Source organism: Pseudophryne corroboree, chromosome 2, assembly GCF_028390025.1.
Source record: "Pseudophryne corroboree isolate aPseCor3 chromosome 2, aPseCor3.hap2, whole genome shotgun sequence".
Lineage (NCBI taxonomy): Eukaryota > Metazoa > Chordata > Amphibia > Anura > Myobatrachidae > Pseudophryne > Pseudophryne corroboree.
In genome coordinates this window covers 390,983,308-391,006,640 of record NC_086445.1, presented here as the reverse complement: position 1 = coordinate 391,006,640, position 23,333 = coordinate 390,983,308, and the positions used below count along the sequence as shown (strand labels likewise).

The window sequence follows — 23,333 nt, the reverse complement described above, 5'->3', positions numbered from 1 at the left end:
CTCTCTCTGCACATGTTGTATCTGCCTCCCCTGCAGTGCACATGGTTTTGCCCAACTGCTAACCAAATTCCTGCTGCGATCAACTTGGAATTACCCCCCATGTGCACTGCAGGGGGGGGCAGATATAACATTTGCAGAGAGAGTTAGATTTTGGTGGGTTATTTTGTTTCTGTGCAGGGTAAATACTGGCTGCTTAATTTTTACACTGCAATTTAGATTTCAGTTTGAATGCACCACACCCAAATCTAACTCTCTCTGCACATGTTATATCTGCCCCTCCTCATTACGACCTGATCACACGCTAGGTTTTTTTGCTCAAGTGCGATCTGTTTGTTTATTGTAAGCTTTTGAGCAAAGCTCACTTACTGCTTTATCTGTCTGTTAATACCTAGTCTGGTTTATTACTGTTTAAACATACTTGTAAAATGCTATATAATTAAATGTTACTAATCTAATTACACAATGTTATTACAATTCTGCTATCAACCAATATAATCAAAGAGTTTACATCTTAAATATGATATGCCTTCACTTATGATATACTCTCATCCCTTAAATGGTGCACACTTTCCTTTCCCCTTACGGCAATGTTACCCAACCTCAGTCCTCAAGACACACTAACAGTCCAGGTTTTAGTGATATCCATTCTCAAGCACAAATTGTTAAAAGAATTAACTAAATAAATCACCTGTGCTCAAGTATGGTTAGTCTTAAAACCTATACTGTTAGTGTGCCTTGAGGACCGTGGTAGGAAACCCTTCCCTTAAGGCATGGGTCTTCAACCTGCGGCCGCCTCCAGCTGCTGTGGAACTATACATCTCAGCATGCCCTTCCTCAGTTTTGCCATGCCTTGCACAGCAGCTGGAGTGCCACAGGTTGAAGACCCATGCCTTAAGGCAGTGGTCTCCAACCTTAATTGGGGTGTGAGTTACTCAAGAAAAATTAAACCTCCTGAGGAGCTTCTAAAGTTTTTTGTTTTTTTTAAATGCTGTACTTGAATGGCTGCTGGAACTCTCTCAGTGTTAAGACCAGACTCGTAGTGGCGTAGCTATAAATTTTGCACCCCCTGCGAAAAAAGTTTCTGGCACACCCTTCCATTGTCATATGAAAAGTAAAGAATTAGCTTGTGCGCTCCAAAAAAAGAGTGTGGCCTCGCTGCAAGGACGTGGCATTTCAGGAAATGCGACCTAATACCCCAGTTTTGCAACCTGCACACCAAAACATTGGCCACCACAGGAAAGAAAAATCCTCATTCATGCCCCTTACATTATTTGTCGTTTTTTCCTCCTTATTCTATATTATTCTACACACCATAATGCCCGTGACACATTATACCACACACCGCAATGTCCCTGACACATTATTCCACACACCACAATGTCCCTCACACATTATTACACAAACCGCATTGCCCCTGACACATTACGCCACACACCGCAATGCCCCTGACACATTATTCCACACACCGCAATGTCCCTGACACATTATTCCACACACCACAATGTCCCTGACACATTATTACACACACCGTAATGCTCATGACACATTATGCCACACACCACAATGCTCGTGATACATTATGCCACACACCATAATGCCTGTGACACATTATACCTCCTACTGAAACGCCCTTGCTAAATTATGCCACACACTGCAATGTCCATTACACATTATGCCTCACAATAAGGCTTCTAATTACTTATAAATTACCTGCTCATTGCCAGGGGTCTCATGCTCATTGTCAGGGGTTTTATGCTCAATGTCAGGGGTTCCATGTTCATTGCCAGGGGTTTCATGCTCGTTGCCAGGGGTTTCATGGTCTGGGTGCATGCTTGTAGCCAGGAGTGTAATGCTCTGGGTGTCAAGCTCATTGCCAGGGGTGTAATGCTCTGGGTGTCAAACTCGTTGCCAGGGTTGTAATGTTTGTTGCCAGGGATCTAATGCTTGTTGTCAAGGATGTAATGTTCATTGCCAGGGGTCTTGTTATCAGGGGTGTAATGCTCGTTGCCAGGGGTGTAATGCTCATTGTCAGGGGTGTAATGTTTGTTGCCAGGGGTCTTGTTGTCAGGGGTGTAATGCTTGCTGTCAGGGGTGTAATGGAAGTGCCGGGAGCGCCAGCACTGTGCGCTCCCGGCACTTCCAGGTAGCTATAGTGCTGTGTTGCCTGACAGATCCCAGAGGTCAAGTATGTTGGGCAGCGGAGCAGCCAGTAGAGGTTGAGCGACCCAGAATGCGGATGCACGCTACCCACTGCCCGCTGGCGACCACCGCCTTAACCACTTGCCTGGCATGGTCGCATCAGATGCGACCATGCCTGCAAGTGCTCTATCTGACCTGGTCGCACAGGATGCGACCAGTCAGATAGACAGTGTTAGCCGCAGCAGGGAAGAGAAACTTCCCTCCGCTGCTGCTGTCAGAGGGACCAGAAGGTCCCTCTGCCTCCCTGCACTCTCCCCTACTGATTGCAGTGCTGCAGATCACTGCAGATCAGTCAGCACGGTAGGACCCCTCCCCTCCAGTGGCTGCAGACAATGGCAGCCGCTGGGGTGTGTAAATTAACCTTCCCAAGCTACCCCCCAGACCCCACCTGTATACCTGGAGGCTGTCCCGGCTTTCAAAATGAAAGCTGCGATGGTAGCGATGTTCCCGATGTTCTGATGGTCACAATGTTCCTGATCGATGTTTCGATGTTTGGAAGGAAACATATTTTAAAAAATATTTTTTATTTATTTATTTTTTTAACTGAAATCATTTGGGATAGGGTTAAATTCATGTTCTTCACCTAATTCACTCATTAAAAAAAAACGTCAATATCGGAGCGGTTTTTGGCAAAATAAATTGTCAGTTAAGTGGTTAAGGAATACCTGGGAGCTGCATGGTGAAGCAGTTTTTCAAGGATGGGGTCTCACTCAAGCATGGCAATAATAGCATTCCTTAAAATCCAACACCCTACAATAGGCATATTTATTATGCCAACTCAGATAATATAATAAATATTTAGGATTAAGCAAAATAATTTGGTATAGTATGGCTCTAAATTGACAGAATCATGGGGTTAGGTTACTAGTAGCATTTGGAATAGATTAGTGTCAAATTTTAATCCCCTATATATCTAACAATTATTAATAAATTACAGATCAGTGGTCAAGCTTGATGCCATAATAAAATAGTGCAGAACGTAGTGCTGGAAGTTCTAATCACTGGAGTCCAAGGTAAAAGTGGGAAAATGTGCCTTATGTCCTTTCTAGTGTAAGGGTCATGGAGGGTCATTCCGAGCCGATCGCACGCTGCAGTTTTTTGCAGTGGTGTGATCGGGTCTAAACTGCGTATGCGCCACGACCGCAATGCGCGGGCGCTTCGCTGCCCAGCAATGGGAAACACTGGGCAGCGTGGGACCTTACGAAGAAGGCGAGCGCAGCAGCGAGCGCAAGGTGATTGACAGCAAAAAGGCATTTCTGGGTGGCAACTGACCGTTTTCTGGGAGTGCCGTGGAAAACGCAGGCGTGTCCAGGTGTTTGCAGGGCGGGTGTCTGACGTCAATTCCGGGACCTGACAGGCTGAAGTGATCACGAGTAAGTTCAGAGCTACTCAGAAACTGAACAAAAGCTTTTTGCACAGCTCCCCTGCACAAGCGATTGCAAACTTGCTATGCTAAAATACACTCCCCCCTAGGCGGCGACTATCTTATCGCATGGCTACAAAAAACTGCTACCATGCGATCAACTCAGAATGACCCCCATTGTTACCAAGAACCAAAAACAGCTAGTGGACAGTTCTATTTAACTTACCAAATCAAAGCTCACAGAAAATTCTACAACAGACTCTTCTCTTTGAATATCTAACTGTGGTCTCTCTATGAGCGGCTATCCACTGTGCAGTTATTGGCCCGTTCTGCCGATTATCAGCTAATTATGCCGATAATTGCCATGGCTGCGACAGATCACCAATTATTGATCTCCCGTCGGCTGTGCATGCAGGCCAATATGGACGATCTCGTCCATATTTGCCTGCACTTCAATGCAGCCGGGTGACGGGGGGAGTGAAGAAACTTCACTCCCCCCGTCACTGCCCCCCGGCCGCCGGGTTGCTCGTCGGCCGTATCGGCCGTCGGGCACCTCGGCGGCGCATCGCCGAGTGTGTAGGGCCCTTTAGATGTGAGAAATTTTTCCCCATGCAAGACAGATGCTACAATTGATGCTCAGAAATTATCTGATAGTGGATATACTCACCATTGGAAAGAGAGACCACTTATCTGACAATGTATAGCAAACCATTAATATCTACATATAAACATGGTTATACCTTCAATTGTCACAACATAACAATGTGGCTAGATTTAAGACTTATTCTTATTCCTTAAAATGAATCAGACATACAATAGAACAGCAAGGAATTTTCAAGTTTATACTGAAGCTGAGAAAAAATAATTGTATTCAATAATGGATTTGTACCCCCAATCAAAGCTGCACTCAGCAGCTGCCTCCTCTACTTACCCCAAGGTCTGATCCTGACTGTAAGGCGTACACACATGCACAGCATGACATCAGCAGCAATATACTGTAACGGACATGCACTGACTGAATACCTCCCGACTGTGGACAGGACAGTCCTGATCTGAGGGCTCTGTTCCAAATGTGCTGAAAATGTGGGAACTATGGGCCTAATTCAGACCTGATCGCAGCAGCAAAATCTTTCTCTAATGGAAAAAACCATGTGCACTGCAGGTGGGCCAGAGATACAGTAACATGTGCTGAGAGAGAGTTAGATTTGGGTGGGTTATATTGTTTCTGTGCAGGGTAAATACTGGCTGCTTTATTTTTACACTGCAATTTAGACTTCAGTTTGAGCACACCACACCCAAATCTAAGTCTCTCTGCACATGTTATATCTGCCCCAACTGCAGTGCACATGGTTTTGCCAATTAGAAAAAAAATGTTGCTGCTGTGATCAGGTCTGAATTAGGCCCAGTGTCCAATGTACTGCTGCTTTGAATAACAGGGCAGTAATAAATGAGTGCTGTGTGCACCTGCCATGGTGTTCATGGCAATTACAGTGTGTTTTTAGGGGAGGGGTACAGTACAATGGTGATCCAGAGCATTAGAAGCGCAGGATGCACCCTTGTGATACATAACTACAGACCCTTCTTGCGTGTGTTTGCCAAAATACCCCACCTAAAAAGTTGTGATATTGTATAACACTGTACTAACAGATACTGACACTTCACTGAAAAATAACATTCAAATTATTTATTAAGATTTATGCTATGCTTATGCATTTGCAGTGGCTAACAGCTAGGTCATTATACTAGAAACATGATAATATAGCTGGGCAGAACAGTGTTAATGAAATTTAGAACAGCCTTCCCCTTCCACGTCAGCCCACCATGCTGGAGGATGAAGATGAAAGGACTCCCCAAACCATCACTACTAGCATGTCCTACAGGTATTACAAGTAAAACTTAATTTGTAATTTTGTTCTTTACAGTATGCCATAATGATGGACTGTAATATGTTGGATATGTGAGACTGGCAGTCGGGATCCCGGCGGTCACCATACTGACGCCGGTATCCCGACCTCCAGAATGCCGACAGGGGGTGAACGCAGATAAGCCCCTTGCGGGCGCGGTGGCTCGCTGCGCTCGCCATAGGTTCTATTTCCACTCTGTGGGTATTGTGGACACCAACGAGTGGGAATAGCCCTCGGCCCCCTGTCGGCATTCTGGCAGTCGGGATCCCGGCGTCGGTATGCTGACCGCCGGGATGCTGACTGATGATCTCGTACATCCCACTGTAATATTAGGTAATCAGCTTAGTGGCGATTACTGGTAGGTAAGATACAGTGGGGTATATTTACTAAAGTGAGGGTTTATAGAAGTGCCCATAGCAACCAATCAGAATCTACTTCTCATTTATCTAGCACTGTCTAGAAGATAATAGCTAGAATCTGATTGGTTGCGAAGGGCAACATACAGTAAACACTTCTATAAACCTGCCCTTTAGTAAATATACCCCAGTATGTTTCTATTGGGTGGTCATAGTACAATGGATGTAGGTGATACCGACTCTTACATTTCAGTATTTGCAATTGAATGTTCATTGCATGGTAATCTACAATTTTTAGACTATAATTGCAAATCTGCCAACCTAAGGGTAGATTACTATAGTACTTAGACACCAAGGGGAATATCCAATTACACGTCGTACATTACAATGGGTAATGATATCGCCCACGGCTATCCTTTTAGGATAGCTGTGGCTTATCAGTGTTTTGTGTTACTGCACCGGGTGCAGACTCCTGACAGCTCCCGGTGCAGACAGTGTTGTGCTGCACCTCTGGCTCCCCGGTCACATGACCGCACCCCCGTCATGTGACTGCCACCGGGGGCGGGGTAGGAGAGGGAGTGCGGGTCACGGTGCTGCTCCTGCTTCCCCATCGGGGGTCACAGTGCTGAGTGCCGGCTCCCGGGCACCCTCACTGCAGTCTCAGCCTGCTGCTGCTGCAGTGGACATCGGACACTGGGGGTAATTCCAAGTTGATCGCAGCAGGAAATTTTTTAGCAGTTGGGCAAAACCATGTGCACTGCAGGGGGGGCAGATATAACATTTGCAGAGAGAGTTAGATTTGGGTGGGTTATTTTGTTTCTGTGCAGGGTAAATACTGGCTGCTTTATTTTTACACTGCAATTTAGATTTCAGTTTGAACACACCCCACCCAAATCTAACTCTCTCTGCACATGTTTTATCTGCCCCCCCTGCAGTGCACATGGTTTTGCCCAACTGCTAAAAAATTTCCTGCTGCGATCAACTTGGAATTACCCCCACTGACGGGTCGCTGCGGCTTATCAGAGATTTTGTTTCACCTGCGCCGGGTAGGCGAAACCAAATTCCCAGTAACAACCCCATTTCAAGCAAAAATGGGGCGAATTGGATCGCCTGTAAAAAAAACATCAGAAAAAACTGTGAAAAAATGATGTTTTTTGCACACAAAAAAGAGTTCTAACAATTTATATTGAGCTACACTGCAATCCACACAAATACGAATCAATAGACCATCGGCCAAACACAGTTGGATTTTCACATACACCTCATACAACACAGGAATTTACTAAGAATTCGTATTCTCAAGATGATCAATCTACACTGGAAATACACTGGTGAGTATATATATATATTTTTTTTTGGGATCCGGTCTGAAGATCGACAGTGTCTAGGTCGACAATGTTTAGGTCGACCACTATAGGTCGACAGTCACTAGGTCGACATGGATGGAAGGTCGACAGGGTTTCTAGGTCGACATGTGCTAGGTCGACAGGTCTAAATGTCGACATGAGTTTTTCACTTTTTTGGGGGGGGGGATTTTTTCATACTTAACGATCCACGTGGACTACGATTGGAACGGTAAAGTGTGCCGAGCGAAGCGGTAGTGGAGCGAAGGCACCATGCCCGAAGCATGGTGAGCGAAGCGAGCCATGCGAGGGGACGTGGTGCACTAATTTGGGATCCCGGTCACTCCATGAAGAAATCGACACACAAAAAAAAAAAATTCCTCATGTCGACCTTTAGACCTGTCGACCTAGCACATGTCGACCTAGAAACCCTGTCGACCTTCCATCCATGTCGACCTAGTGACTGTCGACCTATAGTGGTCGACCTAAACATTGTCGACCTAGACACTGTCGATAAAACGAACCACACCCATTTTTTTTACAGGTACCTTATGGATTCTAGGGGACGTGACTGGTGGTGTGGAATGTAGTTAAGTATGTGTAAGTGTGTGAGAGTGAGTGTGCAAGTATGTTTTATAAAGTTGTATCGTCACGGTGTGTAGAATGTCTTTATTGGAATATTTCTTTAGTTGTGGAACTACAGAATGTGGTTCTCCAAGTACCAGCATGTGGGTGAGGCTTGCTGGGACTTGTAGTTCCATAGTTTATTCTATTTTTTACACAAAAGCTATGATGTCGCTACCCACAGCTCAGAGGTGACAGCCATAGCCCCGGGCTTCATCCCTTGCCCTTGGGTGCCTGGAGGGGGGGGGGACCTCTTTCTTAGAGGGGTCCCCACTCCCCCAGGGAATCCCAGCCAGAGGTGACTAGTTGGGGGTGTAATGCCACGGCCGCAGGGACCTATATAAATGTGTCCCCTGGCTGTGGCATTATCTCCTTGACTAGAGGAGCCCGGTACTGGTTTACAAAATATGAGAGACCCCTACGTCCTTTTTCCCCCCGTATTTTTGGAACCAGGACTGGTCCATGAGCCCCATGCTGGTTTTTAAAATACTGGGAACCCCATCTCAATTTTCTCCCTGTATTTTAACAACCAAAGAGCCTGGGGCTGATTATGTTCAGGAGGGGGTCCCCACACAATTTTTTTTATTTTATTTTTTAACTACTTACACAATACTTTACACAATGAAGCCCTGAACGGATCTCACTGATCCGGCCGGGCTTCATTGTATCATGTCTGGCAGTGTTTTACTAAACTCCCCCATAAAACAATGCCTGAGAATACGAATGACATCAACATCGGGAAACTCGAATGGAAAAAACACTGTAGTTTAGTAAATTACTGCGCTTATTGTCAAAAAGTTGCAATCTCAAATGGCCAATGTTAGCCGAGATTGATCTCGGCTGACATCGCAAAAACACAAATCTTATTTTACCTTAATGTTTTATCTCCTCTAATAGGATACTGCCCCAAGTTGTATAAGTCTGAGTGTATAAACATTGTATCTAGTATTCTTAAAATTCAAAGAATAACACAAATGAGTTGTTATTATTATTATTATTATTATTAATTACAATACTCATAAACTATTACCTGATTTCTCTATTTGAGTCTTTGAGCCACTCTTATTTTGGTGATAGATAGCCAAGGAGGTCAGAGAGGGATCATGAGAGAATACCCCCATAAGAACAAGTAGTCCATAGGCTGCTGAGACTCCAGTCCTGGCAGCCCAGCACACTATCTGCGTGGTGGCGCACGGGATCCGGAGGGATTCTGACACTGTCCACTGCTGCTGTGGGACTCATCGGAGTGTACCAAGGCAGTGGGGCAGGACACTTTACCTGTGCATAGATTGCCAGCATGCAGAGTGCATAATGGCAGTGAGCGTGGCTTCCAATTTAAAAAATGGTGCCGCAGCGCCATTTTATAAAATTCAAGATGGTCAGAGAGCCAAATGCAGCGAACCACATCATCGCCCCACCCCCTGGTGCCGGCTAACATTAGCCAGCATGAGGCAGCAGGTGTCAGGCTGATGGCATAGGAGGAGCGATGAAGAGTTTCTGAAGACTGAAGATGCCAGGGAAGTCCTGGATGGGTGGCGGCCAAATAAAAGAGCTTAAAAGCTGCCGTTCTCCAGGTGAAGGTGCTCACTAAAGATTAAAACATTCGGTAACCTGAATTTTATTTTAATATTTCTTTTACAGGGGAACTATAGGTACCAGCAGGCCCTTAATGCCCTGCATACTGGTACTTGTTGTTCTCCAAGTACCAGCATGCAGGAGAGGCTTGCTGGTACCTGTAGTTCCCCTGTAAAAGGCAATGGCCCTCATTCCGAGTTGTTTGCTCGCTAGCTGCTTTTAGCAGCCGTGCAAACGCTAAGCCGCCGCCCTCTGGGAGTGTATCTTAGCTTAGCAGAAGTGCGACCAAAAGGATCACAGCGCGGCTGTGTAGTTTCTAAGCAGCTCCAGACCTACTCCTATCTTGCAATCACTTCAGACTATTTAGTTCCTGTTTTGACGTCAAGAACGCGCCCTGCGTTCGGCCAGCCACGCCTGCGTTTCCCCCGGCACGCCTGCGTTTGTATCTGACACGCCTGCGTTTTCCCACACACTCTCCAAAAACGGTCAGTTACCTCCCAGAAAAGCCCACTTCATGTCAATCACTCTGCGGCGAGCAGTGCGACTGAAAAGCGTCGCTAGACCTTGTGTAAAACTACTTCGGCTGTTGTAAAAGTACGTTGCGCATGCACAGAAGTGCCGCTTTTTTGGCTAAACGCTGCGTTGCGAACGAAAACTGCTAGCGATCAACTCGGAATGACCACCAATATTATTCTAATGTTCGGTAATAGACTATCAAGTCGGCACCCATAGCCCAGGGGTGCCAGGGATAGCGCCTGGCTTCAGCCCTGGCCTTGGGTGCCCTGGAGAGGGTGACCCCTTTATTGGGGGGTCCCCACTTCCCCAGGAATACCGCCCAGGGCAGTCTAGTTACGTGGGATGAATGCTTTGACCAAGGGACCCCGTCAAGTGCGTACCCTGTCTGTGGCATTAACTTCCTGCTAGTGGAGCCCGGTACTGGTTCTGAAATACCGGGGACCCCTACTTGTTTTGTTGCCTATACTTTTAGAACCAGGGCTGGCTCCGAGAGCCCAGAACTGGTTCATGAAAAATGGGGTACCCCTACATGTTTTGTTCCCAATATTTTTTGGACCGGGGCTGGCCCAAAGAGTCGGGGCTGGTTATGTCTTTGGGGGGGAACCACACATTTCTTTTTTTGGGGGGGAAAGAACATTAAAATGCTGTCCCCATGCCCTCTTCATAATTATAATTATTAAAATGTCTCATTAAATCCCCCTCCCCCCAGCCAGAATTATATTTTTTCAGCAGAAGTTGCGAGCAGGTTTGCAAAAGGATTCTATAAACAGTCTGATCTGTGGTCTGACCTGCCGAGGATTGGACAAGTATGTACCCAGAAAAAGTCTGGCTGCCACAATTTTCCCAAACATGCATCTTATTTGCATCGCTACGCTGATTAAAATGATATGCAGCATTTCTAGAAATCACTGTAACATAGCATTTCATATGCAGATACAGTCGCACACAGAATATAGGCATGCTGTATATGATTTTAATTAATAGAATCTGCCTGTCCATCTTATTCACATTGTGATGCGAATATGAAGCATTTTCAGAAAAAAAAGGTGCGCGATATTAGCAGAGTTGCAAGGGAACTGCCAGCTCACTCACGCCTGACTTCTCGTTGTGCATAGCGTATTGAGGCTAGATGTTGAGGACACATCTGTATACTGTATGAGTGACCAGCTTTTGTTATTTTACACAAGATGGGGGAGATAAGGGCTTTAGATCTCAGTGTCAGTGGAAAATGTTTTGTTTTTTTTGTGTGTGTACTGTTTCAGTTATAGGGGGTCATTCCGAGTTGATCACTCGCTAGCTAGTTTTAGCAGCCGTGCAAACGCTATGCCGTCGCCCACTGGGGAGTGTATTTTAGCTTAGCAGAAGTGCGAACGCATGTTCAGCCGAGCTCTGCAAAAACAGTTTGTGCAGTTTCAGAGTAGTTCTGAACCTACTCAGCGCTTGCGATTACTTCAGCCTATTCGTGTCCGGATTTGACGTCATACACCTGCCCAGTGAACGCCCAGCCACGCCTGTGTTTTTCAGACACGCCTGCGTTTTTGCAAACACTTCCTGAAAACGGTCAGTTGACACCCAGAAAAGCCCCCTTCCTGTCAATCTTCTTGCGGCCGTCAGTGCGACTGAAAACTTCGCTAGAACCTTGCAAAACAACAAATGGCTTTGTACCAGTACGTCGCACGTGCGCATTGCGGTGCATACGCATGCACAGAAATGCCGATTTTTAGCCTGATCACTGCACTGCGAACAACTGCAGCTAGCGATCAACTCGGAATGACCCCCATTGTCTGTAACTATAATACTTAGATTGCATCATTTGAAAGCACTATTTCTGTCACGATAATCTGTTCCTCTGTCTCTATTCTTCCCTCCAGTGACTCTGACTTCCCACTTTGTGTTCACTTGCTCACTCTTTGCTTTCTCTTTCCCCTTGTGTGATCCCTCATTGCTTGCTTCTTAAGCCTTAGTAAATCTCTCCATTATACCCCTCTACCCCCACCATTGTTAATTTTTCAGTAATCATGGTTATTCATTGAATTTTTTCAATTTGTATGTCATTTTGTTTTCATTGTACAGTGCTCTGAACACTTGTGGCATGCTATAAATAAAAGACGATAATAATAATAATAATAATAATAATAATACATTTAGATTTTAAAAAATAATAATTAATGATTATAGCTCAGGCTACAGTATCTCCCAATAGTACTGATAGTACTGATTTTCCTGTGATTGTCCCAATTTGCAGAGCTGAAAAGTGGGGCGTAACTTAGAACTTATAAGGATGCAGTTTGAAAAATGTGTGACTGGTGAGACAAGTTGTGGTACTGTGTGGGCAGATTGCAGACAGAGCTTATTTTGCCTCAATTTAACTTTTTACATATTCTCAACTTATGGTATAAGAGGCAGAAAACACAATAAGCATGAAGAGGAAGTGTTAGGATGGTTGTATGGAAAAACAATATTATTTGAAGATTTTCTGTTGGAGAGATGGCTAAGATATGCTAATACATGTAAATATTCTGGGAAGAAGAACTAATTACAGTAACCTAAATTACGTGCATACTTGCCGACCATCAAAATTAAAACAACTTCACTTTCTTAAACAGAAACCCAACGTGGACCATCTGACAATGGAAAAGTACAAAAGCAAGTCTTTCAGAATTCTTATTAATAAGCAGCAGTGTGAACAATGGAGAGTCCTCACCAAAAATGATGACACAAGCAACCTCTGAGGAAGATGTCAGCATGTGTGACAGGAGGAGCAAGACAGGTCACACTGGTTGTAAATCATGAAACTCTCATCAGCAAGCAGGAATGACAAATGAATATGAACTGCGTAAGTCAGGCCAGATCACAGAGGAGATCCTAGGTTACAGAAGTTTGGACCCAATAAATATCAAAAATTAACTTTTGGAAATAGTAAGCCAGTTAACAAAGTAGAAATCAAGAAATGGGAAATGACAGCAAAGGAGAAAATTAAGTCCTGATATAAGTCCTGATATAAAAATGAGCCATGGAGATTGGCTCAATTAAAGTCACAGAGCAAAAGTTTGTAAATGAACATATAAAATGACACATAGTACAAATAGAGATTTTGAGCTTTACTTGCTGCCAAAGGATACAAATGAGAGAATGATCTTATGTATTGCAGCCAACAAAGGAAAGCAAGCACAGCACCTACACGTGAAAACTACCGTTCTGTACAGTGAGATTGATGATGATCTATACATGGAACAACTGCTGGGGTTTATCATTCCAAAAATAAAAATCTTGGGTTAAAGCATCAAAAAGGTATTTATGGTCTTAAACAAGTCTGCGTTGGGAAAGAGAAGGTAAATCATGTCTTGCTTGTTTGTATCATAAGGACCAAAGCACATCTCTATCTATACAGTAAACTATAAAACAACATGCAGACAGATAACTTGATTTAGAGGGATTATACTGTATACTAATATGTCATTAGCAAGATGTGGACAACGTCTTTTTGAACTCGAGGATTTGACAGACAAAGATGGATGCTTGCTACTCAATCAGAAAAATACTAAATTCAGGAAATATTAACTTGCTCTGGAATGGAAGGGCAAAGGAAGTAAGAAAGGGGCAACACTGTTACAAAGTTACCATCTAAATTGAAATGTCGCTGGTATACCATACTTTACCAGAAGTGTAGCGTAGGTGAAATAACCGGAGCTTGTGCTCTATTGAGCCAGATGCCCTATTTGGCGCTCCACAGATGCCAATCGATTTTCGTACTTAGCACCGGCATCCATGCTATTATCTTTGCCTACAAATAATACTGACACATTCTTTTCTTCAATGATGTTCCATGCAAATAGCTGATAATGCAGTTCCCAGTCACTGATAGGGAGTACAGTGATTTGGTTACTACAATCCCAGTACAGAGATAGACTGCAGCTACTCTAGCTGCACTACAGCTTAAAGTAAAAAGTGGTGAAGGATTGCGGAAAGGGGTGATGAACTGGGAGAGTGTAATGCACAGGGAGTTCAAAAAATCCCTCCACAGTGACTGCGTGCTAAACAAGTCTCCCTGCTGAGAATGTGCGCTAAGTAATATCACAACATAATCTTTTTTAAACACTTTATTTACATAACGTATAACAGAATTTGTTACGTACAGTACTTATCTACATTAAGTGTTCTCTCTCTCTAGCCTCCCATAGCTGCAGAAGAGATCTGTAGCCAGAGAGAGCGATCACTGCAGAGGAACTTTTTGAACTCCCTGTATAGTGCAACTGTACTTAAAATAATGTTGTTTTATTATATCAGGGTGAGAAATTGCTGCTTCAATAAGAGACTGTTCAAAAATTTGTATCTCCATCTTAATACAACCCACAAGATATCCGAAGTGAACTGACTATAGAGAAATTCAAATAATAAAGTTAACTGACACGATAGATTGCAACTCAAATACCATATTTTAACTACAACTTGGTGTTGGTATGTTATGTTGGACTAGTAGAAAATAATGAATACTGGCACTGTCCTCAACTGAAGCAGAGTATAGCACTGCAGTTCAGACTTGATAAACTGCAGTGTGAATACAATCACTCAGGTATAAAGTGGTCACAAACAGAAAAGTTTAACTTGCTTAACTCTTTGATGTTAAATATCCTCTTTTGGGAGAATTAGACAAAAAAACACATTACGTAAATGTCCAACTAGGACTTGGGGATTCTCTGACAAATTTACAGATATTAGAAAGTGATAAAGATGAATCTTAAGGAATATTTTGATTACTATCAAGAGGAGCTGTTAGAGTTACAACAGACATCACCTGTAGTGTTATTACAGTATATAATTACTACAGGGAGAGACAATGATTGCTAAGCAATGCGTCTTCAATGTGTTTACTATACGTGTGTTTTCTCCTTCCTGTGTTAATATCTCTGTTATTTATCTCTTTAGGTGTGTTACACTGAAGTTAGTTTATTTCTATTTAAGGTGTATACATTAAATACATCTGGGATGCCGTGTCCATCTGTCCTCATTTACAATGATTCTGAATTCACCGATGATTATTTTAACAATTCAGTCAGAGTCCCTTAACTCTGACTCCATCTGTTACCTGCTTTCTGCTGTCATGTCCAGGAGGTAGAGCACAAATCTCTCCTCACGGGATCCATGTTTGGGTGGCTAGCCGACACTTGCCACTATTCAGTTGTAGAACTCATGCAGCACCCAAATGGTTAGGACTCAAAGCCTAGCTAGTGGAGAACATCCCTAATATTTTATTATAATGTTAAAAAAAAACTAAAGCATGATTAAAGCAAAAAAAAAAAAAAAAAGGGAAAATAATTACTGCAGTGATTTTGTTTCACTGAATTTGCTTATACCCAGAGCCTATGTGGAGGAGCCCAGTGGAATATCTGTCACAATTACAACAATCTCATTAGCTCATGTTTCTCAGCTTCAGAAAAGTAGGAGGGCAGGAGGCACTGAAATAAACGTAAATATGTTTAAGAATAACAGATTCATAGTGATACCAACTGTATTACCTACACTGCTATATGGAAATAGAGGAAGGACTACAGAACCTGATAGTACAATTATGATATTATTGTGATTATATAAATATATATCTAGTTTATAGCCAAATCGGATGGCACTCTGAGTCGTCATCAGAAGTTTCTTATACATTTTGGCTATGAACTACATGATTATCATGAAGGGCACCTGAGCATGCTGAAATTCTTGTCAAGAGTGCCGGACATTTGCTCATTCAATATATATATATATATATATATATATATATATCAGATTTTAAACATCAAATTTCTTCTCTGTATCACAACCTCAATATCTGGATTCACTCCAGTGCTAAGAGATCTGATATCAAGACAAGTTATTCAGACAAGTGATTTGATGTTCATAATGTGTTACAAGTATTATACAGTATATGCAAAAAATTATTTAACGACATTATCATCATTACTACACTGCAAGGCACCTTTGTCATTCCCCCGTCTCCATAGGTAATTTTCAGCCCTGGTTTAACAAATGGCAACACAACATAAGGACAGCAGCCACTCTAACACTGAAACAATGCATCACTATATAACATATAAAGACTACAGACTATGTAATATATCTAGGCCATGGGCATGAATTCCATACACCCCAACTTCAAGTTCACAAAGATATACATGTTATATGTACACATGCAAAAGTCTAAGGACTGCCCTACAAAGAGAAGATCTAGATCATGTGTTTTATTTGTATTTTAATTAGCTTTTCTGATCCACATGCTGAATTCCTAGACCATAACCCCTCCCCTAAAAAACTTCTTTATGATTTATATGTAAATGAATTGAGTGTTATTGAGATGAATTAAGTAAATTGTTTTTCTACTGATGTAGAAGACTCTATGTAGTATAATATATACAATTTTCACTTGGGGTATCTGGATTTGCAGGCATAATCTCCTGTTCCGCACTGTTGGCAAATATAATCAGCATTCTGGTGTATTCAGACTCTCTGAACTGTTCAGCTATGTTACATTGCAATTTTCCTACAAAAGGTGAACCTGTCCAAACTTGTTTACCATTATCATTAAACGGCACATATAAAACATATATTAGAAAACAGTAAACTTCCCTTTATCAATGAGCATTAAATAATATGTAATTAAGAAGTTAGTAATACATCTTATAAAGCAACTAAGAACTGCAACAGAATAAAATAATGGATTCAGCAGTTATTTTGGACAATTATTAATGTACTATACTTAAACTTTTTCACACAATTGCAAGGATGTACTGTATTGAGCAGCATAAAGTTAATATTGTCAGCAAAATAAATAAAAAAATACCACTAGGCTATAATAATAATAATAATAATAATAATAATAATAAAAAACATGGACTATAAGCAATATAAATACAGTGCCTGCTTTACTTAAAAGAACAAAAGCCCTATCATATAAAGCAAAGAATAACATCTGGACGTTTTAGCACCCAAGGTAGTTTCCCATGTGATATGCACATACTGTATAGCATATTGTACACATAATAATAAGTACTGTAATCGCATTTTTCACATTTAGTAGTTTTAACATATGTAAGCCATATTTGGATTAAAATTACTCAGAAGTATAATTAAATATTTATTTTTTATATTAATTACATTTCAGCAAAACTTATGCACAAGCTAGAAAGTCTGTAGTAATATATATATATATATATATATATATATATATATAAATATATATATGTATATATATATATATATATATACTGTAGTATTGTAAATAAAATTTGAGCAGTCAGTAAAGATATATTCTAAGTTGTATTTATTGTATATACATACTAAGCAATGTTACAAAAAAAAACACCACTCTCTTATTTAAAGAAACATTAAAATGAATTAGTCATATTTCAGCATCCCCAAAGAACTGTCAATGTAAATCAGAAATATGGATTTTTTTATCATCTGATTCATACAAAAGGATCTACTGAATCTATACCTATTGTTTTATGAATGATCTGCAAAGCCACCAAAACAGCTGTCACAGCAGTCTTGATAAATTATATGATACACCAGTAGTAAAAACTATTACAATTCCATGACCTTTCACACTTCTTTTAATATGAATAGATATATTAGTTATAGAAAAAAATGCATGTAATGAGTATTGGATTAGGGCAAATTAAATTAAATGTGTTCATGTATTTTCCTATATAATTACATAAGGACTAAAATACATCACAGCTAGTCAGCACTCCACAGTAAAGTCAGTGTCCTGCACAATATGTTTTAAGTAGTAATGTATTCCAAACATGTGGGAAATGTGAGTACTGAGTGGGAAATGTGAGTACTGAGAGTGGATTCATATATAATAAGTGCTTTTACCATTCTCTTATGTTGGCCATATAATACATTTGCACTGTACTTTATCCATGCATGACTTAGCAATCTCAATAGAGGAAGTTTCAGGACCAGAGACAGCTACAGTACATTCAATGCAGATAGCCTTCTCCTATACACACAATTGAAACATTCTAGATGTTCTATTATGTCTACTCAACTGTGGTCAAATCTCCTAAGTATATATACATGTTATATATTAGTAGTTAACAGTGAACCATAGACATGAAATTCTACGGAAAAAAACAACAACATAGCAACCAAGAACAATTGCAGCAATAAACAGCAAAGGGACAAACATTTTGCAGTGTGTAAAAAATGTGAGTCAGCAGGTTAACAAAAGACAAGAAAAGAAGATTTATGGGAGCTTACCATGTTGACTTCAGAGACCATATCAATGCTGGCAATATCTATATTCATTCCAACAGCAACTGGAGAACCTAGAAAGAAATCAATAATGATCTTACTGAATGGAGGCTTCGTTTTAAGAAGTCATCTATGGGAAAGACATAATGGCCATTAGCAGGCATACAATCTAAACCACTTTGCAGAAATAAATATCACATCTTTCGGTAAAATAATATAATGTACTTTATTCATCTTGAGACAAGTATTGTAACTTATGTTTCTTAATAAGTATGCTGGACTAACTTTTGTATGGGAGGATAAAAAGTTATACAGTTAAGTAGTGTGTTGCCAAAACATCTCTAATAAACTACATTTTACGCTGTCAATGTGATTTACCTCCAAAGTCTGGTCTTAGTCGGATATCATAGCCTTTTAACAATTTGTCCACTGTTTCTTTCACAAAAGACATGTTACCAGGATCATTGACACTGTGGAGACATAAATTGGAAGATCACCAGGATAAAACCTTTTAATGGAAGGTTAATTACTTTCTTATGCACTTCAATTATAGACAGTTCAAGGCATTGATGACAGAATATTTCCTACAGTCTGATAGGTTTATTACAGCTGCAGTCATTTCAGCAACTGCACAGTAAACTGATTTCAACTTCTCTGGATTAACAGTACAGTGATCTGTAGGCAGCCCAATGACTCCATGCCTAAAGGAACTGAATTTATCATTCATTCACATTTTTGTATGTAAAAAAAAAAACACACAGATGCAAACTTACCTTTGGGCGCAGCACACAACAGCCACCAGGACTGGAGCAGAAATCAACCGAAAGAGCCATCCTGCCAGAGAGCACCACATGCCTCCGGGCATAACGGGCAAAGGAGCCGGCAGCAGCCACTGGGGGCAGATGGCGAGAAGCACCAATTGGACCAACCTGGAGGCTCCAGCAGCAGCTTCTAAGCCTCGGCCCTTACATCCAAAACGGGTCTACCGCCAAAGCTCATTGTGTATCATCGGACGTGGGATCTTCCAGCAAGGGAATAGTATGAGTGTGTGTGGGTGGAGATAGTTATTTCAAGAGGAGGGTAACAGGGGTCTAGTGAGTAGGGGAGGGAGGAGGTGAATTACTCTATCTGGCCATAAAAAATACCAACACTGTAATAATGAAAGTGGAATCCACAACGGGCCTTTCCCCTGAGGTGCTGTGCGATGCGCTGTAGTCTTCTCTACAGCTCTCTCATCTGTCTTATTGCGCCTGGGTCTCCCTCCCACGTACAGTCATCCTGCATGAGGCAATCAGCAGAGGCTCTGGCTGCATCCTGGCGGCTGCTGGCATGGTAGTGGGCAGGGGCAGAAGACAGAGGGAGCAGCGGGCTGTGGGGGAATCGTTCCCGGTGAGCTGAGATGTGGTGGTGTGGATCATCTGAGAGCAGCAGATCTCTGCAGCATGCTAGTGCCTATCACACGGCTACACTGCAGTCACACAGCTCCAGGGAGTCCATGACCATGTGTAGCCAGGCATCGCGGCTGGGGAGCACCCCCTGTCTCCGGCGGACACCACAACCCCCGGTCATCACACGAGCCAGAGCAGACTCAGCAGCTCTGCAGCAGCGCCTCGCCTACAAGTGTGCGCTGCACCGGCTTGGGAGAAGCCTGCAGTATATATCCGGGAATCCTATACTCTGCATTCCTTGCTTCTCCCCAGCTCACAGCACACAGCAGAGCACTGACGCTGGAAATCACACGTGTGAGTGACGGATCTCCCTCCCCCAGCAGCAGTAGCAGCAGCACCCTGCACTCTGCATCGGGTATAGCAGCAGCTGCTACAGGACTAGAAGCCAACTGCAAGTGGGCATACAGCAATGCATAGGGCACGCCTGGCAAGAGCCGCAGTATCTGAGTCCCGGGCGGCGGGGAATCCTCAGCAGAGCTCTGTGCCATTTGCTGCTATCTGCCATAGCGCTGAGAGGCCATCTGGCTGGCACACTAGCGCGGGCGGGCGCCCCGGGGTTACTCCCAGCACGGCCACCCAATATGCTGCGGGAAAGGATTACATTATATACTGTAGCTTCAGCTTGCCTCCTACAATCCACTCTATAATCAAGTACTGTTTCCAAGTTATATGTGCGAAAGATTACGTGCAATTACATAACAATTCTTAAACATTTTCCTAAAAGGGTTTCCGACTAATATCCACAATCCTGTCAGAGCTCATACTGTTATATCACGGCGCTTTGTAAATGCCACACTTAAAACCCCGCCGCTTGCATCAAAAAGGATTTCACTAATTGAAGATGGCTAAGCTGTCTATACTCTGTAGTGGGACTAACCTCGCTGCGATAGAGAGTGAGCAGGTTTCGCAGGATTACAAATGCTGAAACAGAAACCTAATATTTACGTTTATATCAATTCATAAATACAGTAGTTGCATTTAACTACATGCATTTGATGTAATATATTGATAATTCCCGTTATGTCACTTATTAATGTGTTTCTGCACAGACTTGACCTTCCCCTCCCCAACAGAAATGAGAAAATAAACTTATTTTCTTATACTGTACTGTATATTGCTGAAAATCTGTAAAATCTTCAGTTAATTTATGACTTGAAACTGTATATACTGTAGTACCACTGTCTTTCAAATATATTTATGTTTTTACACATAAACAGTTTTTATACAGTACATTAAATTATTCAAGATGGATAGACAGACACACTGAGTGGTCACATTAGGTATGCCTGTACTCTTGCTTGTTAATGTAAATATGAAATCCAGCCAATCATGTGGCAGAAACTCAGAGAATAATAGCATGCAGATTTGGTCGAAAATTTATACTGGCCACACACCGAAAGGATAAGAGAAATGTGGTCTTGGTAGCATTGATCATGGTTTGAGAGTTGTTGCCAAATGGTGTCTTTTCAGTATCTCAGAAGCTGCTGATCTCCTGAAAATTTTCATGCACAACAGTCTCTAGGTAGACTATACAGAGAGTGGTGCAAAAGACATACAGGGAGTGAAATTTGTGTGTGGGAAAATCCTAGGTTAATAAGAGAGGTCAGAGGTGAATAGGCAACATCTGGAACCTTGTAGTGGGTGGGCTAAAGCCAGTGCCGTCTTTTCATATGGGCTCAATGGGCAGTTACTCAAGGGCCCTATGAGTATATGGGTCATAGGCTGATAGCTGAGGGTCCCCTTTTTACAGAGGTACCAGATTTTTTAAAAATGGCCAAGGGGAACCGGAGATATCCGACTTCAAAGCAGTGGTCCCCATCAGAGCCTGTTAATTGCTCTTCGCAGCCAGATATCTCAGGTTCTGTCTGACCTAGAGTTTCTCTGAGGGTATACTGCAAAAGCTGGGACTTTCCCCTTTCAGGGGACACTAGCAGCTTGACTCCACTATGCCCAGAACCAGAGATATCAGCCTTGCAGCAGCTGGTCCCTGCTCCAGCTCTACATGCCAGGTATGCGGTTTTATATTTTCGTTGGATTGCTCATGCTCCTCAACTCTTATCCCCAAGGCCCCAGTATATCCTGAAAGGAGGGACTCTCTGTTTTTTTTATCCAAGTGAAAGCTAAAAAATCTATTTCCAGGAACTGGAGATATCTGCAGTCAAGCAATCTGTCCTCCCACCGGAAAATAAATATAAAGCCCACTCCACTATTCACTACCACACTGGAATTCATGTACCAGGGCCCCTTCAGTCAGCCCAATGCTCCCTTCTACAGTTTAGTGCTCTCCCTCCCGCCCCATCTCCAACCATCTGTGCAGAGAAGGAGTAATTAGCAGAAATGACTGCTCCAGGTCCTACATGCTGAGCAGAAGATAGAACACCCCATACCACCCGTGGGACATCAAAGCTGCCACTGATATTACCCTCCACCCCTACCGCTGTAGGATGGGTAGGGTCCTCAGGTCATTGCTTTGCCCAGGGGCCTACACTGCTGTTAAGACGGCCCTGGCTTCAGCATCAGAAGATAGCTCTTGGTTCTTCTGCTGTCAGAAAAGAACAGGAGGCTTCAGTGGGCACATGCTCACCAAGAGTGAAAGATTAGAAAAGTGTTACCTGATCTGACAAATTTATTTCCTGATATGACATCCAGATGATACAGGTGTGTTCTTTTATATTGTTGTAGCTCTGCGTACGCATTGCGGCATGCATAGTGTAGTGTAGGAAATTGGGTGAGTGCGTACGATTGCACCTAAATCCATACACAATGCATGGTAAAACCTCAGGTGCGAGCGTACACAGCCTGGCGCTTCATAGCATTGCCACGATTATGTGCCTGTGTGTACACATCATGCCAATGTTGTACGAGGAAACGTAGTTTTGACATAAATAACATGAATCCATGGATCCATCCTGTTTTGTATCAATAATTTACGCAGATGGTGATGATGTAAAGGTGTGAGAAATATTTAGGTCCCTCATTACCAATTGAGCATTGTTTAAATGCCGTAGCTTATTTGACTATTATTGCTGAAAATACTGTACTGTGTAGGAAAGAGGACAATGTATAGTATAGAACATGAAAAGAATGGCACTGCAGTAAATGTAATGGCAACGCCAGTGTTTATTTAAGCATTAGCAACGGTGTCCTCATGCTTGATATAGGCTACTGCGCTGCCCAAAATATTGATGTACAGTATGCGTAAATAAATACTATGGTGTTTTAATTATATTTACTGGAGTGCTGTTATTTTTGAGTTTTTTTCCTTTCTCTTGGTCTACATATTGTATAGGAGGGTAATTCAGAAATTAAAGACTGTTGCATTCCCACTGCACAGTTTGATTTTTACCCCCAAATTCATGATCGGGTGGTTTCCCAAACCTGTTTTCTAAAGCTGGGAAAACACTGATAAATACATTGCCTGTTCCATCGAATGGGCAATATATTTGTAGGGGGAAGCAGTCAATATACCGGCTGTTGGGATCCCGGTGTTCAGGAGACCGATGCTGGAATCCCAACAGCTGGTGAAATATTGGCGCACGGAATCCTGACACAAACAGGGTATTTCCACTCGGTTGGTGGGTCAACGCAACCAACCGAGTGGGTGGTAGAACCTGTGTTGTGTGAAGTGAGCCACTGGGCCTAATGTGCAGCGAGCCACTGGGCCTGATGTGTGGAGAGCACCGCGAGTCCACGAGGGGACTTGCTGCAGGGATTCCGGCAGATGGGATGCCGCTGTCGGTATAGTGACAGCCGGC

General features: G+C 42.5%; 1 protein-coding gene across 1 annotated transcript in view; it reads right to left on the bottom strand.

The window, feature by feature from the left end:
- The window catches only part of GABRB3 (gamma-aminobutyric acid type A receptor subunit beta3), a 283,823-nt gene extending 263,733 nt beyond the window's left edge, over nt 1-20,090 (bottom strand). Inside the window, exons 1-3 of the mRNA XM_063953308.1 lie at nt 18,904-20,090; nt 18,509-18,600; nt 18,137-18,204 (exon numbers count right to left, since the gene is read on the bottom strand). Coding sequence (XP_063809378.1) covers nt 18,137-18,204; nt 18,509-18,600; nt 18,904-18,995 — 252 coding nt within the window. The 5' untranslated portion in view covers nt 18,996-20,090. The remainder of the gene's footprint in view (nt 1-18,136; nt 18,205-18,508; nt 18,601-18,903) is intronic.
- Nucleotides 20,091-23,333: the final 3,243 nt, after the last annotated feature.